General features: G+C 31.8%; 1 protein-coding gene across 1 annotated transcript in view; it reads left to right on the forward strand.

The window, feature by feature from the left end:
- Positions 1–5950: 5950 nt before the first annotated feature.
- Positions 5951–18658, forward strand: part of LOC129234647 (uncharacterized) — an 87124-nt gene continuing 74416 nt past the window's right edge. Inside the window, exon 1 of the mRNA XM_054868682.1 lies at positions 5951–6289. Within this exon, the coding sequence (XP_054724657.1) occupies positions 6019–6289 (271 nt within the window). The 5' untranslated portion in view covers positions 5951–6018. The remainder of the gene's footprint in view (positions 6290–18658) is intronic.

Raw genomic sequence — 18658 nt, forward strand, 5'->3', positions numbered from 1 at the left:
AAAATAGCAGGGATCGATTTAAGAGAAGACTTTTTTTCACACGGCCAATGTTATGTAGCTTGCTCCAAAGTCAGTTCATCAAGCAGCTTAATAATTTTAGCACCAGAAAAAAAAACTAAAAATGTTGTATACAAAGAAGTTTTTGCTTAAACATAGGTATAACAATAAAATGTGGATGGCCTGTGTTTGCAAAGATAATCAATACTTTAAAAGGATCGTTAGTAACAGTTAAAGATCGGTTAAGGACAAGGGCATATATATAAGGAGTCCAGGGGCCCCGGGATCCTCCCCAAATTAGAAAAAGTTATAGGTAATAAGTAATTATTATAGGGGATTTTCGAAACTAGTTGCACCAAGCAATGTTAACCTCTTCTAATTCCATTACCCGAGCAATGCTGGGTACGGGAATGCTAGTATTATTATAAATTTCATATTCATAAACTAACTAAAGTGGAATCAAAAGATAATTTTCAATTTGGTTCCAATTAAGTCCACAGAACAACTAGTATTCGCCAAAAACTCTATTTGTCAAAGTTAAATAAATACCTTTGTGAAAAAAAAGTAAAATAAGAAATAACGCAAAATAACACAAATTTCAGATTACTGCAGACACGTGTTTCGGCGTTACAAGAAACGCGTTTTTCAATGCAAAAGAAATCAGTTTATGGATGAAAAGATTATGGATGAAAAGACAAAAGCGGATGACTTTTGCCGGATGTCTTTTCATTAATAAGCTCAGTTCTTTTGTATTAAAAAAGGCGTTCCTTGTAACGTTGAAACACGTGTCTGCAGACGTTGTTATTTCTTGTTTTATATTTGTCTACTTGGCCAGGCGACTTTTCTTGTAACATCTCGTCTTTCGTTTTCCATCGGTAACTTGTTCAGATTCAAGAAATTCCATTTGAGAATTATGAATCTGCTCATGTGTAGTAAGCTCCAAACTGAACCAAAAATCTTTTAAAAAGTACCCCGTATTTGATTGTATTTCAAAGGGTTTAGGACCTTTCCAATAGGAAAAAACGCGCTTCTCATTTAAATGAAAAATGCACGATTATAATATTTTTATGAAGTGGGAGGAAACTGGTATAAAATCATCTCCAGAAAACAAATTAAAAATAAATGAGAGAACAGATAGATTATAATGGGGAGAAAATATTGCAACCTTCCTAATACAGTAAAACCTGTAAAGTTGACCACCTCTGTAAGTTGATTACCTGTCTATGTTGACCACCAATATGCAAAGAATTTGGCTGAGAATCATATAACAAACCCTTTGTATGTTGACCACCTGTCTAAGTTTACCACTAAAGTACTGCACCGCGAGTGGTCAACTTACACAGGTTTCACTGTATATGATTTTTTCACGAATCAGAAGCCTCTTTACTAATAAAAAAAAAGGTCGAAACATTAAGCCTCTAAGTTTTGCATGCCTGAAAATTTTTGATGACGTTAATAAAATTGAGCAAAAGAGCACAATTGCATAAGTAAGGATTTTTTTTTTCGAGTTCACGTCTTATCAATTATGTATAAAGTATTACGTTAGCATTAAAAATTTCGAATGGCAGGACCTATGATTTTATATCAGATATGAGTTTTATATACAGTGTTTTCCTTTTTTTACAGTAACTGGCACAACAAAAAGTGCATGATTTGCTCACCGCACTTGAGCTGATTCATTATTTTCAAATCCAATTTCTTGAATTTGAACAAGTCACCGATGGAAAAGAGAAGACAAGTTGTACAAGAAAAGTCGCTTGGCGAGGTAGATAGAGTTTTTGTTGCATACTAAATATTTTACAGACTTAATTTTCAATTTGACTCCAAGTACATGTTGTATTTTGTTACCATTTTAGCTAGTGTATGAAAATTTAAGATAACATTATAGCAATTAAAAGTAATAAATGCTTAAAAGCATGTAATTGGCATTTTTTCACAAGCGCCAAAAAACACTCGATGAGTAAAGTTTAGAGCCAAATTATGTAAAAGTTGAAAGAGTTGACATAGGTCTGTTAACTGATTATGTTTCTATGACAGTTAAAGCTTCTTCTCCAAGTAGTTTCATGTCTGCTGACTTTTGGCGCAAGAAATGAATGACATTCAAAGTCATGTAATTTTGTGATTTCTGCAATTTCAGAGTCAAATATTTCAGTGCGCCAAGTGTCAGCCACTGAAATCTTTCTCTTTTTGGATACTACTCTTCGGTATGTATAATGTATATACTACTGCGGCTCACTGTTGACGCAAGAAAATTTCGATGGTCAAAGTTGCGGAAAAAAGAAACCTTTCTTTCATACAATTTTGAGCGACCCCTGACGTTTGCGTAAGGAGTCAACCACAACTAATTATGTAGTAACAGATATCGAGGATATAGTAGAACACAAAAAAATTGCCGGTGCCACGGTTTACTCTTAAAGTAAAAAGTATCTACCTATATACATTGGCATGTTTTTTTTTTGAAAACAGGAACAAAGTCCAACTTTGATCTCCAAAAACTATAAGATTTTTTTTTTTTTTTGCAAAAAACACGTGTTTAGTAATTTTAAATAAGGGACACATCCTAAAAATTTCAGCAAAATCAAAAATGTCGACTATCTAGCCTGACTGGTCCTTAAAAAAAAACTGTCTCTTAAGGTTAAAGGAACGACACATGGAAAACTTTCGAAATAAAAAGGAATCTCATGTAAAATTACAGAGAATTAAAAGCCCAAAATATACAGACCAAAAGAAAAAAAAGAAGATTATGAAGAATTAAAACAAAAATGTTGTAGAGAGCTGAAAACAGAAAAAATAGAGGAGACCTGTATCTGGTTTTAAAAACGTCCCAAGACTCAGCAATTTAACAAAAATAAGAAACCTTAAACTCTAATCTGGCAGTAGTGTTTTTAGCAGCTCAGTATGAAAAATTGAGACACCAATATGACAGAACGCTGTGGCTACTTTCGCAAAATAAGAAGAACGAGGTATACGAAGTGGGATTCAAACCAGATTTCTAGTGTTCACAGCCAGACTTGTTTTTTTTTTTTTTTTTCTGTGCAAAAGTGTCCGCATAATTGAAACATCATTTCTTTGTGCCACAGTATTTTTGAGATTTAAAAATATACATATTTCTTTAATTTATAGTACTTTTAAAATGTGCCCTTACAGAGGACACATGTGAAGAAGCCTGGGGTACAAATAAACAAGATTTTAAAACATGGCTAACTCATACTTTAAAAAATCATTCTTTGATATGAAATATATACTTACCTATATACCAACTACATTGAAGGCTTTGCAACATATGCTGTGTCAGAGCTTTCGAAAAGTAATCATTTATTTTTTCAAGAGTCGAAATTTCGAATTAAGTTTTTTTCAATGAAAATTTATCGAATTTTCATCGCAATAACTTTTATTCGAATATTTCACTCAAAAATAGTAAAAATTGCTTTTGTTGAAAAACGTTGAAAACATGTTGGATTCGGCGAAAAGCCAAAATATTCTACTGCGCATTATGTTCAAAATATTATTTTTTCCCCACATATGTAATACAAAACTTTAGACAATATTTTATCGATGTCTATTATATACATTTCAATCTTTTAAATCATGTTCTTAGAGCATTTTAAGTGAATGTCACTATTTTTTCAAGCGCTGAAGCACACATGATTTAACACTGATTAAACGCAAGTGGTTGCTTGCTCTTCAGATATTCCCCCTCCCCCCCCCCCCCCCAAGTTATCTCGGTTTATTCGTATTCTCTCTTTTCATCTTTTAAGACTAAAAGTAAGCTTTTCTAATCTACTATACTTTTCTGAAATACTTATGAGAAATTGTTCATCAAAAGTTTTCTATAGTAATACATATTTATTTTAAACTTTATGCATAGTTTGATATTGATTTTGCTTATGAATGTAATATGAATCAATGTCATTTATACCTAATGAATAAAATTTCAAAATTTGATTAATTTTCAAAGGTTGAACTTTAAAAAATTTTAAAGGACCTTATTTTTTATTTAATGTATTAACAATAGAACTTTATCATTTACATGTGGCTTACTTGTTTTTATTTACAGTGAGAGCAAATTTTAAATTAAACTTTTCAGTTTTTAAAGGACCTTGTTATTCGTTTACTATAAACGGTGGGATTTTTACATATGATATTAGTTTAAGATTCACAGAGAGAAGCAAACATAAAATTAAAGTTTGCAATTTTTCAAGGACCTTGTTATTTCTTTACTATAAACGATGGGACTTTATTCCTTACATTTTATATTTGTTAATGTTTTACAGCAAGAAGCAAATTTAAGATTTAAATTTACAATGTTTAAAGAACCTTGTCATTTGTTTACTATTAACAATGGGACTTCTTTTTTTACATGTGATATTTGTTTGTGTTTTACAGAGAGTAGAAAATTTAAGTAAAAATTACTATATTTTTAGAATCGTCTTTAAACAGTAGTTCCCATAGAGGTCTACATGCAGTCCCAAGGGGTCCTCTCCAAAGAGTCCATGCCAAAGAAAGATAAAAATCTAGGTTGCTTGGGATGCTAGCAAGGGTTGAAGAACCTTTATTCCATTTAAGCAAATTATTATTAAAATTTTGGCGTTCTTTAAATGCCGTAGTGCACCAAGACAGGCATTACTAATGTTTTTATATAATACACGCTATAGTGCCTGGAAATGGGTTAAGGCAGACTATTTTATGGATTTTACGTTATTAAATACTTGTGGAGTGCAGTGCTTTTTATTTGCTCCTTTCTCTTTCCCCCTTTTTTTTAATTCTTTTGAGAATGAAAAAACTTTGATTGCATGCTCTAGTTTGTAGTGCAGAAAACGGTGAGTTTTGAATGTTTTTAATCTCTACAGTCATTAAATAATTTGCGCTTGCTTTAAATAACATTTTTTTTGCTTGCAATATTAGTTTGTGCTTGATAATTATCTTTCATTTTAATTGCTTAGAAGTACATGATTACTTGCTTCAACATTATGAAAATAAGCAGCTCACATTCCTGATAACTTTAATAGATCGTTAAATATGTAAATAGATTTTTCTTCTTCACACCTCATGGAAAAGGGTTCTGTGTCATGTCGGTTGTCAATTTTCATGCAAAAAAAAAAGAGATAATAATAATAAATAAAGAAATTGGGGAAAAAAATATCTGAGGAGTTTCAAGGTTAAGCCTGACAAATTTAAAGCCGAATTTTAAAAACGTACTATCAACGTATTCATTTTCTATTTTTTTTTAATTTAAGTTGAAAATTTTCAGACTTTAGAGTCACAATGATTTCTAAAAAACTAAGGCTCCATCTGTTCTGTTAATCATGATGTCATTTATTGCATTGGAGCAATTGAAACTAATGGGAAAAAACTTAAAAAAGTCAAGACATCTGATTCGATATTCTTTTTTACCATACATTCTATTTCACTATGCTGAAAATATGCTTTGCTCTCTAACAATTAAAACCTTTCTTCTTAGAAAGAGTGCATCTCTTGAGTAGATATTTCAAAAGCTGAAATTGCTATGGAATTTGAACACATGATAAATAAATAAATAGAAAATTGTCCCATAAAAAGGAGGGTTTGTAGCTTTCGGAAACTCCTTTTCTTTTGTTTCATAAGAACATTTACTCAGCAAAAAAGATAAGTTTTATTCAAAACCTATTTCTATTCTCCCCTCGGGAAAATATCTTTTTTTATCGCGCTCAGCAGATGCACATGAGTTTATTCAAATATTCCAAACATACTTTCGAAGAAAAATTTAGTGCTCCTGGTTTAATACCCCTCCCTTATAAACATCCTTACATCCCAACTCCCATAGCGACTTTTCCGCGCTCCCCAACAAAAATCATCCAAACAAATAAAAAACCGCGCACGTAACCGCCCTCAATCACAACAAAGAGGTCACGTGCTGCCCCATCGCTGTGCTGCCAAACGGAGCGAGACAAAAATTTCCCACCCTTTCACTATCGAAACTGCTTTTAGCCCGCGCGGACGCTTAAAAAATACTCCTTTAATAAAATTCCTTTATCGCTGACCATGAATGTCGTAACTCTATCAGTCGTTCATATCTTGGCTGTGGCTCTGTTATGTGGAGGGGCGTCCGCTTTTATAAATGGTTTCCCGAAAGATCAGTGCGACGATATGGACCCCACAAAAATTAAACTGGAAAAAATTCCGGAGGCGGCCAATTCCAGCGATTTTGCATCCGAAGATGCACCCCCTACATCTGTACAACAGTCTGGAAGTTTGAATTTGTATCGCATCGTAACATCCTCTCCCAAATATAGGCGAGGGCGCACTTTGGACAGTAAGTACATTTTTGTCAAAAACAATTTTCAAATCACAAATCATTTAGTTGGAATGGTTTACTTTTTTTATCCTATAATCAAAACAAAAAAGTGATTTCTTTTTAGTTTAGCCTTTTCAAAAAAAAAAAAAACGTATTTTTGTAAAACTTTTTTCCAATTATTTTCTTTTAATTTGTTTTAGCGGTGCTATTTCATTCCATGTGACTCCATTTATAGCTCTATTTAATGCTAATAAGAAATAGCGGAGGGAAAAATCGTTCATTTTCTGCATTGAAAAATGCTTGTTAGTAACTCTTAAACAAGTGTTTGCTTGATTTTTGAGATTTTGTGCTTGAAAATGGTGCTTTAATTATTAATTCCTGCTCATGATAAATCATTATGAAAAATACATTGTAATTAAGAGAAAAAGAAAAGGGGAGAAAAATTGCGGACTTGTCTCACACCTAATACTACACTGTCCCACTGCCAAAAAAAAAAAAAAAAAAAAAATCGAGAAAATTCAGTTTAAAAGTAATGCGCCTTAGCTTAAACTCTTGTAGTAACACAATGGCACATCTCAAAAATAAGGTTGAAAAACTGTTTTCGTTTGCGGTCTTGTATTTTAATAGAACTAATAAAAATGCATCAGAACATGCATATAACTCAAAATCGACAATTTTCGACATGTGGCGGTGTTTTATTTGGAGTGCGATGTGTTTTGAGTTCACTAGGAGACTTTTTTTAATGCAAAAAAAGAAAACAAATTTTCTTTAATTGATGCTTAGCATTGGAAGCTCAATACCTTTCTTGCATTGAAAGAGGTGCTCTTGCTACCACGAAAAACGATACGCAATATTCCGCTTTGATAACTATATTTTTCACCTTTTATTTCTTCTACACTAACGTAAACGCTTACTTTACAACTTATGCAAAGTAATCCCAAAAACTACATTCACTCGTTCCGTAATCCCAAAAAAATATTTTTTCAGTTCAAAGAGTTGGAACTACAGTAAGATGTTTCTTCGTAAAACTTTTTTTGTTAATTTTTTTTCCTGGATCGGAGAGAAGAGTTTCCCGAAAACACAAAAGGAAGAACTTTAAAATTTATGTGGGAAACTTGTGCTTTATTATGTAATTTTCCCCCGAGCTTGAATGGACGCAAAAGCATAATTTTTAACTGCAGACATCATTCACCTCAAAATTTGAAATACATGAAAAAGAATTTTTCATTTTCTGTTGTCCTAAATGATAATGTCAACCGGCCGATTATTTATTGTTTAACTTATTAGTATTAAAAGTTTGTTAAGTTTCAGTTAATACGAATAAACTTATCAAACAGGACTAAAATTTTAAAACTTTTGACAGTTACTATACGTTAAAAAATAGTTTAACTTCCGTATCATAGAAATTAGAAATGCAAAGCTTAAACTGTCAAACAGCAATCAAAAATTTAATTAAACTATTTAAAGAACCTTTCCAGTCTGATAATATGAAGAATGTGAGAAAGAAAAAATAGTCAGTCATTTTTACATTTCCCTTTTAATATTTAATACTTAATCCAGTTCTAAGTTTAGTTGAAGTAAGTAATCAGTTTTAGCTTTAATTGATCAACTTGACATCAAAATATGCAAAATCAATTTACTTTTATTGAACTTTTAAAGAGATTTTTGAAGTTTTTTTAAAGAGTGATGATATTTTCAGATTTGAGCGTGGTATTAATTAGTTATTAATGAACAATGCCAATTTAGAAATTTTAATGAAGTTCTAATCAAAAAAAATTATAGTAGATGTGTGTATGTGTATTTTTTTTCTTGTTTTGTTATGTTTTATTATTAGGAAGTATTAGGAGAACTGTGAGACTAATGCTAGTGATTTCAAATGCTTTTTTATAATGCTCCTGCGTAAAGTGTTGCTTTATTCAGTTTCTCTTTCAGCAAAAAAAAAAAGTTTTGGACATGAGAAAACAATTCAATGACATTACGCAAATACAAAATACGAAATAAAATAATCATGTGATGCCTATGCTTTCACTATACAAGATAACAACATCAAACACGTAATTAACTACAAATTTGACTATAACTTTGCAAACAACATTAACTAAACCAACAAATAAGAAGTTATCTAAATGCTAGTACGATAAATAAAGTTAACTAATGGCAAAAAAAAAAAAAAAAAAAAAAATCCGTCCACATATTTCGGAATTGAAAGAAACTTTTTCAATGCTTAAACTTATTGTTTCTAGATTGTTTCTAGATGAAACTCAACAAGCAAAGAATTTCTCGAATAATTTCATCCAGTAGTTCCGTTTTCTCTGCATTGAAAATGAAATTTGGAGCAAAATGTACTTACAGTCATTTGTGCGTCTTAAATTGGTATCCTCAATCATAAAAATCGGAAATTTGTTAAACTTTTGTGTCATTACGATTTGTCTTATAACATTTATAGTCTGTCAAACAGCAATATCTTAGTATAAACTAACCCATATGGTAAAAACGAATTCTTTTTAAAAATATCATGGTTCTGTAGCTTTAGATCTGCACTAATACTCGAATTAACTTTAAGAAACATAGATTAATTAGCTGTACTCACTGTATGGTATACAGCATAGAATTTCGAAATGAGAAAAAAGACAGTTTGCAAATAGCTTTTCAAAACTGCTGTACTTGACTGCGAAAACTTTAAATAGTCAGAAACAAATTCCAATGTTTTCTTACTAATATTTATTCACAAAAATGCAGCTGTCTAGTAGAAAAACGTATAGTACTTTCTCTGAGCATGCATTTACTGCTGGAAAACGTTTTGCTCCTCCTTCAGCAGGCCCGTCATGTCAACATTTTCTAGGAAAGGGGGGAGGGGGGGCAAAGGGCTTGTGTTCAACACATTTTATAGAGAAAAAACAACCAAATACTTACAAAAATGCCTAAGTTCATTGTGTTTCTAAAATCTCGAGGGGAACAATTGATCCTCTGAATGCCGAATGACGGGCCTGTTCTTAAGCAGAAAAATTTGATTCCAGCATTGTTTCAAAAGTGCCTTAAAGGTCGCCCATACGTCATGTCACACTGTGAAGGGGGAGGGGCTCGTAGTTGTAACGAAGAGGAGAAGGGTTACATGAAATGGGACGTCGCACTTTTTTAAAACAATATGCTTGTGAGAACCAGCGTGACATGGGTGGAGAAGAGTTAAGGTGAAATGTGACACCTTGTGACAAGAGGGAGACGGACTCAAATATATTTTTAAAAATATGACATTCTTTATGGACATCTCCAAACATAAATGTTGTTTTCAAAATAAACTACAAACATGAACAAGACAAACGGCATTAACCAGTGGCTATGCATTTGGAATATTAGTGGGGATGTTCATGTTTGAAATAATAAGCGATAGTAAACCCTAAAAGAAGTCTTTGAATTTTAAAAAAAAGAAAGAAAACTCTTATAAAAGTGTTTTTGTTTTTGAATTTTACTTCCTTTTACAAAAAAAAAGAAGTATTGTATTCGCGAAAAAATTTTCACTCAAAAATCGCCCTTAATTTCCATTTTGCGTACCCAAAAATGAATGTTGAGTTTTATTTTTCGACCCGACCACACGTACATATGTACCTAAGAACGTATAGACGCCTGAAATATCCATTTTGACGTTTCCCGAGTTAATTACAACGAGTTTTCTCGTGACGTCTGTATGTACGTATGTATGTGCGTATGTGTGTATGTATGTCGCATAACTCAAGAACGGTATGTCCTATAAAGTTGAAATTTGGTACGTGGACTCCTAGTAGGTCTAGTTGTGCACCTCTCCTTTTGGTTGCATTCGGGTGTTTCTAAAGAGGTCTTTTGCCCCTTTTTCGGTCGAAATCATTGTTAATTTCGATGCAAACTCAAATGGTGTTATAATTTGGCGGACACTTGGCGATACATCGCCAGTTTTTTTTCTCGTCAAGTTTTAACTCCAACTTGGCAGCAAATTTGGCGATTTTTTTAAATCTGGTTTAAATGTGGCCATTGTTGGTGATATTTAGAGAGTTAACTCTTGAATCACATTAAAATTGCAATTATGGGGAAATAACCCTAAATTGGGGTAAAAGGAAGTCATGTGATGCACACATCAGCTCGTTTTCAGAATAATATGATGCGGAAAATCTTAACAATTGTTATGTTTGGAGTGTTTCCCCTACAACAATGAATGAATGCAAAAAAAAAATACACAAAAAATCTTTTATTTCTGAACGTGTCACATATATAACCTTATGTATTAGAAAAATAATGACCAAATATAAATTGTGAAAGTGTGAGAAACTGCCACCCCATTGAGTAAGAATAGTGCAGAGTTTGGTATTTTTTATTTTATGTAATTTCATTTAGATATTTCGTCCCGCTCGAATTAAACTTTTTATCCCATCTCTCGGCTCGGTGAGAAAATACATAATTATATTATTAAAAAGGGAAAAGAATGATTTTCCTTTTTTATTACCTGCTCTCTTTTCTGTTTGCGTGCAACGTGGGGGCATTATCCCGCTAACTTTTTGTGAGTCAATAGTACGTAGTACTCTGTAGTTGGTACACTGTAGATTAGTAAAACCCCCGCTAACCTTTTGTGAGTCAATAGCCCGTAGTACTCTGTAGATTACTATAATTACTCAATAAACGAACCAAAAGTTTAAGGAAATGTTTTATCATATATTTTTATTAATGACAGATATTATATTAAACTTTCAGTAAGTTGTATTGCGTTTAATTTTAAAGCCCCCATTTTCTTTAAAATTAAATAGAGGCTTCTTTACGCGTCTATTTAGTTTTTTAAAAAAAATTGGTTTCTTTACAAATTTCTTTCGAATCCGAAAAAAAAACCGAACAATCGAATATCCATTTTCTTATTATTCATTCTACAATTTTTATGCATAGGAAAAGCATTCTCTTAGAAAAAGAAAATTTTACTCTTAGTTTTAATAATTTTCCTTAATTATTTTATTTACATTTGAGTGTATACCTTTCACATTTTAATGCTTCTGTTCATAAATTTTTCTCGTAGCAATATTTACCATAACAGCTTAGAGCTAGTTTTATTCTTTTACAGGAAAATACATTTTTCAATCAATTTTTACAATCATTTCAAATCAATTTTTGCAATTAAATTAGGAAATATTTTAGCTAGTGATAAATGAAACGTAATTTCATTTATATTTTTTGATCGTAAACTTGTATTCATTTAAACATGTCTCTTTATAGGTACTCGATTAAAACACTTTATCCATCATTTGTACTATAAAAGCACCCTTTTTTGCAAATCTTTTAATTTTTCTCAATTTTTGCAAGCCCGTTGCAATTGCGGAAGTTTAATTTAGCGAAATATTCAAGTTTATGCCCATAATCATCTTTTGGTTCTGATCGTATTTCAACCTCGAAGTTTTCCGCTCGTGAAATCGCAGATATCATCCTATTCGCCAAAGTAAGTGCTATTACTACAATTTGTTTCTCGTAAATATACCTAATGCTTTTCAGAAAAAATTAGAAATTTAAGAAGTGGAGATTTGCAGAGTAAAAACTGCAGTAACACAAAAATTGATAAAAACATTAAATACATCTCAAATTCAGCTAAAAGCGTTAAAAGGTAAATGTAGGTATGAGTTATTTCTCCCTTGTAAAGTATACCTTAATTTAAGTTTCTTTCCTGTGGTGAATTATTTATTAAGAAGGAGTTTTCTTTTGTATAATTGGGTGAAAAATAACCTTAAACGACATTCAGACGCTGTTTTCATTTTCGCTGCTGACGTCACAAATGAGTAAATCTTTAGGGTTATTAGAATAAAGTCTCAGGACACTGCCAAACTTCGCTAAATGAATATTTTATTTAACTAACCGTTCTCCTTCCTCTAATAAACTGCTCGCGGTGAAGCAAATCATTAAAAGGGGATATCTTGCCAGAAAAGACCACCACATGCTCCGATTCAAGATGGCTTTCATCATTAGTGACATCACACGGTGAAACATTTTGGTTTAAAAATCATACATTTAAAAAAAAAATAATTAAAAAATAAATGTTGGGAAAATAAAAATATTTTCTGAGTCCTTTTTTTTTTTGCTTGTTCTATTTCAGTGACTAAAGGTGCCTTATTCAATTTCAGTGACTAAAAGTAGTACTTTTGACTGAAGGAAACATCCTCTTTCTCATTAGCCATTAACTGAGCGCTTATTAAGTTTATTTGCTTTTGTGTGTGTGTGTATTACAGTCAGCTTTTTTATGGCAGTTTTTATAGTCGCTTCTTTTACAATGATTCGTAATTCATTACATTACGTTACCAGTACTTCTAATTTCTTTTCGAAGCAAATTGGGAAATAATTACCTCAATTTCTATTTTTCCCTTCCGTTTCCCCGTTCATTTTATTATTATTACTCAACTGCTTGGCAACTTAAAATTAATAGTCCCCATATAAAAAGTAAAAAAGCATTTTTTCTAAAATAAAATATTCTAAAAGTTGTTTCAAATTAACAGATATAAAGCAGTAACCTCAATAGAGGGGGAAAGGAGTCCCAGGTCACATACTACTGGAGGGAAAACTTAAAGTGGACTTATGCGTTTATAAAAAAATATAAATACTTTAATTCTTAAATATATCCCTAATATATCTAGTACTATATTTATTCTAGCAAATTTCAATCAAAATAAAGCATAATATTGCCATGGGGGGGGGGGGGGGTAACATATTTGTCATGAGCAATTTTTCATATAATGCTTTCGCTCATCAAAATTTATAAATGACTTTTTAATTTAAACTTTCTTTAGAACACAAAATAAAAAGCAGTTGTTTCTGAAAATTGTTTACTTAAAACATTAAGTTTGTTTTTTTCTTTTTTATGGCAGGGGGGGGGGTGTGAGGGGGACCACAGCACTAGGGCTAAAACACCATTAATACACACACACACGCACGCGCACATATAAATAATATGCACACACACGCATATGCGCGTGCGTGTGTGTGTGTGTATAAATAGGGGAAACTGGGGAGGTTTGACCCACTTTTACAAAGGTATTTAAAAAAAAAAGTTTCCATAAGGAAAATTCCTAGTTGACTTTTTTCAAAAGGAAATATATCTGAGCAACTTTTTACACTGTTGTTTTTTTATTCAAACTGAAAATTTTTTTTATTGGCGATTTTTCAAGAGTGTCTAAACTGGGTCAAACCTCCCCACTTGAGAGAGGTTTGACCCACCATAAGGGAGATTTGACCAGCAGAGGTTAAAATTTATAAAAACTACACTGAAATGTTAATGCGTCTGATTTACTACTATTATATGATACAAACAACAATTATATCAAAAGAAAAACCATAAATTTATTTAATGACATACGAATATTTCACATTTCTACTTACTGCTTCAACACAAGTGTAATCTTCGTTTTACTGTTTGCTGTTCAAAAATATTTTTAAACATTTTCTTATTATTTTATTGTTACGCATTTTTTCTATCTCAGCTTTGACAGAGGTGTCTGTTACACTTCTAGATGTGATCCGTTTTCTACCTCCTTTGACTTTTCTAGGTCCTGCTCTGGCAAATGGGCTCAGCTGTTCAGGTGTTACGAGTTGTGAATTGGATTAATAAGGGCCTGTATGGGTTGAATATCTTAATAAGAATATTAAGCAAAGTGGAAAAGCAAATGTCAGTTGTGTTTAGTTTGATCAGAATTATTCACAAACGGAAAGTGTTTCAAATAACTTGAATCTATACTATGTAAAGTGACTTTAATTACAAGTTAAGAACAACATTTATTCCATTTGAACTAAACACAATCTTACTTAAAACAAATAAAATAAATTACACTGTTTTTAAAATGTTGCACCATCGAAAGAAACTAAACGGAAAGGTTTGACCCGCGTCAAACCTCCCGCAACTAACGTGGGTCACACTTCCCTTAGTAGCCATTTTAGAAAATATAATAAACAACATATTAAAATAAATTTTGAATTTTGAAAGTAAGTATACAGGCTTTTAGCTCATTAATCAGCGTATATAAATAATGCAATTTACTTCTGTTAAAGTGAATGGCAAATAGCTCAGAGGAGATGAACTTTCAACGAAAAATTTTCCTTTTTTGCGTGAAAAAGTTATCACACGCGATTTTTTCTTAATTGTACTTCAAATTGGCTGAAAAATAGAAACAGCTTTGGTTTCAATTTAAGATCACGCTGCCCTCCGGTGCTCATCAGTTAAAAATGTGTTTGAATATGAAAATGTGTGTGTGTGATGGAGTGTGTCAAACCCCCCCCCCCCCCCGTGTGGTCAAACCTCCCCAGTCTCCTCTACATGTGCGGAAAAGCTTTTACATAGGAGCTCTATACATCTACATAAAAACATTTTTCCTACTTTGTTCTCTTATTATTTTAGTTTATTTTAACGTTTCATAATCTCCAGATTTATTTTTCATTCGATTTAAAAAGAGACAGCTACAATAACTGAATCCTTTCACAGTACAAAAAAATTTTATCCATAAATTTGAAAAAGAGTAAATGCGAATTCTTTCTTTAATGCTCTGAGCAAGTACGGCGGTTTTTCGCGAAAGATATGTTTTGTTAGTCGTAGGGTATTTACAAACATTTCACTGCACCCATTCACCATAAAAGATTTATGGTAGGTGTAAATAAATGCCCAAATTTTTATAGAAGCATAAAAGCATTTTCTAAAACTTTATTTTACACTGAGTGCATAAAATGTGTTCGAAAATATTTCTTTTATATATACACAAAGAAGTCAATAATCTCTAAGAGCGTTATTAAATAAGGAACGCTTAGTTTTTGCGTCACGTTCTTGTGGTCTATTCAATTTAGTAATATTGTTGATCGGTTTGACATTGTTTATTTGAAAAGACATCCGACAAAAGATTTGCTTTTGTCGGATGTCTTTTCATCCATAAGCTTATTATTTTTTGCATTGAAAAAGGCGTTCCCTGTAACGCCGAAACACGTGTCTGCTGTAATTTACAAATTTGTGCTTCTACTTACGTTGTTTGGTCTGACTTTACATTAAACTGTGATTGAAATATTAGTTATTTTTATGAAATATTTTGGCTGTGTTTTATTGCAAACCTAAGATGCACACAACATTGGAAATTCAGCAACAAATTTTCCAATAGTTGCGATTCTTAAAGTAAGATTTCTCAAAAACCCCATCTTTAAAATATGAAAAGGTTTAATTTGTTCTTCTTTTAATGTTTAATGTTGATCAAACCGTGCAAATTCAATTTTTGAAAGCTGTAACTTTATAAAAGAAGTTTTCTTGAAATCTCCCGGGTGACAGCCATTCGGGGGGTGGGAAGAGTGACACTCCAAGTTAATTTAAGAGATTATAAAAAATATAAATACTTTAATCCTGAAATATTTCCCCGATAAATCTTAAATAATTTTTCCTCCACAAAATTTCAATGAAAAAAGTGTACTATATTGCTGGGAGAGGATGGGTTACATATGCGTATGGAGCAAATTTTATACAAAATGCAGTGGTATACATATTTGTACAAATAGCTTTGAAACTAAACCATTTTTTCTTCTTTCAATTTTGAAATTAAATTTTATTGGCTGCTATAGAATTATCTTTGATATAAAGATTTTACTGATTTTATTTCATACCTTTTAATGAGAACTAAGTTTTTAGAATAGTCTTTATATTTAAAAAAAAATGTGTTAGATTTTATTGGATATTTTGGATTAGCGTTTTTGTGCCAATATTTATTTCAATTTGCCGCCCTTTCAGAAATTTCCACCCAGGCTATGGGACATAATTGAGATCAAAGTAAGAATTACTATCATTACTAGTCGACCCGTGCGGAACTCCGCACTGTGCTTCGAATCGTTTTATAAGGGTTTTCGCTCTTTAAGAATTTCAAAGGAAGAACATTATGAAGAAGAACCGAAAATAAAGTAAGCGCAGAAGAGAAGGCATGTAATTTAAAGACATCAGTAACAAAACCTCGTTAAATACAACGTTGTGATAATTTGATCATCGCTCACCTTTTGGTCGTACATACTTTCAATTCAAACATAAATATCATTAAAAGTGTGGCTGAGTAGTGACTCGTGAAAAAGCAATAATTGTGCATGCAAAAAAACAGGTTGTGACAAATACAGTCCTGCCCATGTGAGCATCTGACGGAAAAAAAGAAACATTAAAGAGATATTTATTGACACGGATTCGAATTGGCGCCATTCTGATTAACAGCCCGACACCCCAACAAACCTAGCAATTGCGCCTTCCTTTTCGAAAGCTATTCATTGAAGGAATGCGTAGTAAAAAACAGCAAAAAAGCTTTTTGCCAAAAAAAAAAAAAATAATAATAATAAGATCATGCTTCTATGTTTTGTCATTAACCAGCATGATACGATTTAAAATTATTCGCAAAGCATGGAATTTGATTAAAGAATGACGAAGATCTCACGTAGCGATTGAAACAAACATTCTAGAGAAGTAATAAATTAGATTGAAAATAAGTGTTTTTATCTTTGAATATTGAAATATTTCACATAGAAGGTTGCTTTAACCGATACGGCTTAAATGCCCGCACATGTTTCTCTTTTGATCGAACACTTAAAATTCAAAACCAAAACCAGTTGAACTGAGTCCGTTTTTTAAGTGTAATTTTCCGAACGTAGACAAAATGTTTTTTTTTTTTCAGCAGAAAGCAGAAGAGTAGAAAATGATTTCTTGCTAATGAAGTTGATAATAATTTTAATGCTTTATATCGTATTCGCGCGAATAAAAAATTAAAGGTTTACTGATTGAAACTCGTAGTTTTAATTAGGCGTAGTATTTTTTCATTTGTACAAAAGATTCATTTGTACACTGCTATTAGAAACATCTACATTTCAGCATACAATGAAAATGTTTTTCTGCACAAAAATGAGTTCCTTTAGGTAAATCTAATGCTTTTTTATGCTTACATTATGCTGAGTGGTCTGGATGTAGTCAAAGCTTTAAAAAAAGGGAAGAACACCCTTCGATTAACAGTCAACTTATCCGATTGATAACTGTAGCCTGCATAAAGGAGTCGAAACACCAAGCAGCATTCACACTGCATTTATTTTATTACGTTTGTATGTTATGAGCACATGTAATGCGTAATACTAATATAAATTTGATATTATATCGAACAGCCCAAACTTGACCGAAGTTCAGATAGTTTATAGCCGAACGCTCTACCGAAAAAAACTTATCAATTTAACCGAACAACTAAGTCCAGTGCTTTTAAGCTTTATTAAAATATGAACACACACACAGGCTATTTTCTTTTCTTTGCCTAAAGCTACGTAAAAAATGGAAAACTGCATTAGAACTTTGCTTTTAAAAAATGCATAAGAACTACAGGCAGCATCAAGGTTTTGAAACAGCCAGGGGCGTTTTCGAAAACTTGATTTTTCGACTGTAAGTCTATTTTTCTTCATTAGCCAGCCTGATAAGTTCTAAAATGAGAAGGGAATAATATATAAGATAAGATATTGAAGAAACATTTTTTTATTCTTGAAAATTTTTACAATTTGTTACCGCAGGCTGCTTGAACCGTTATAACTTAGATGGCAGCACGTGTTCATCATTTAACAGCACGGTTAAAATACAAAATAAATTGAACTATGCTCTTTTTTATTGCGTAGCTTTTCGAATGTAGTAAAAATGTGATAAGCTATTTGTTTTTTTACAAAAAGAAGAAAACATATATATTTTACCCTTCAACTTGAAGTAGTAATTTTTTTATTTGTACAAAGAGTCAAAAACTCATTAGAAGAATATATATTTCAATATACGATTCATTATTTTTTTCTGAACAAAAAGCAATTCTATTGTAGTCTGAAATCTTAAATCTGTTACTTATATTTTCGCTTACATTATGCTTTAATTTTCTTACCAGAGTCAAAGCTTAAAAAGAAAAAACGTACAATTTAGAAGTAATTTAGCATAATGTCACTTCAATTTTTCATATCAGCAAGGAACGTTTCCTTCTCATTTATTCTGTTTCTTCATTGTTGTTATTCACTTCCTTAAGTGTGCATGTAATGCGCGATATTTCTCTAACTTTTTGCTGCAGATTGTCCGGACGTGGGTCCGAACACGCATTCTCCTGGTTATGAAGAGAACGCTCTGCCGATCAAGCTATTCAGCTCTGTTGGTCATAGCGCAAATTAAAGTTATAAGTTTAACCGAAAACCTCATTTTGGTTCTTTAAAACAGGTTTTTCGGCTGAAAGAAACAATTTTTAGACCGTGGGTCGATTTTTCGTCAGTAGGAAACACCATAAGCTTTAAAATAAGGCGTAAATCAAAGAAATCGATCAAGAATTGAGGAAAATCTGGCGTAGAAACCAAAAACAGGCTACAGAAATAATATATAAGGATTATTTGAAAGTG

This window comes from Uloborus diversus, chromosome 1, assembly GCF_026930045.1.
Source record: "Uloborus diversus isolate 005 chromosome 1, Udiv.v.3.1, whole genome shotgun sequence".
NCBI lineage: Eukaryota > Metazoa > Arthropoda > Arachnida > Araneae > Uloboridae > Uloborus > Uloborus diversus.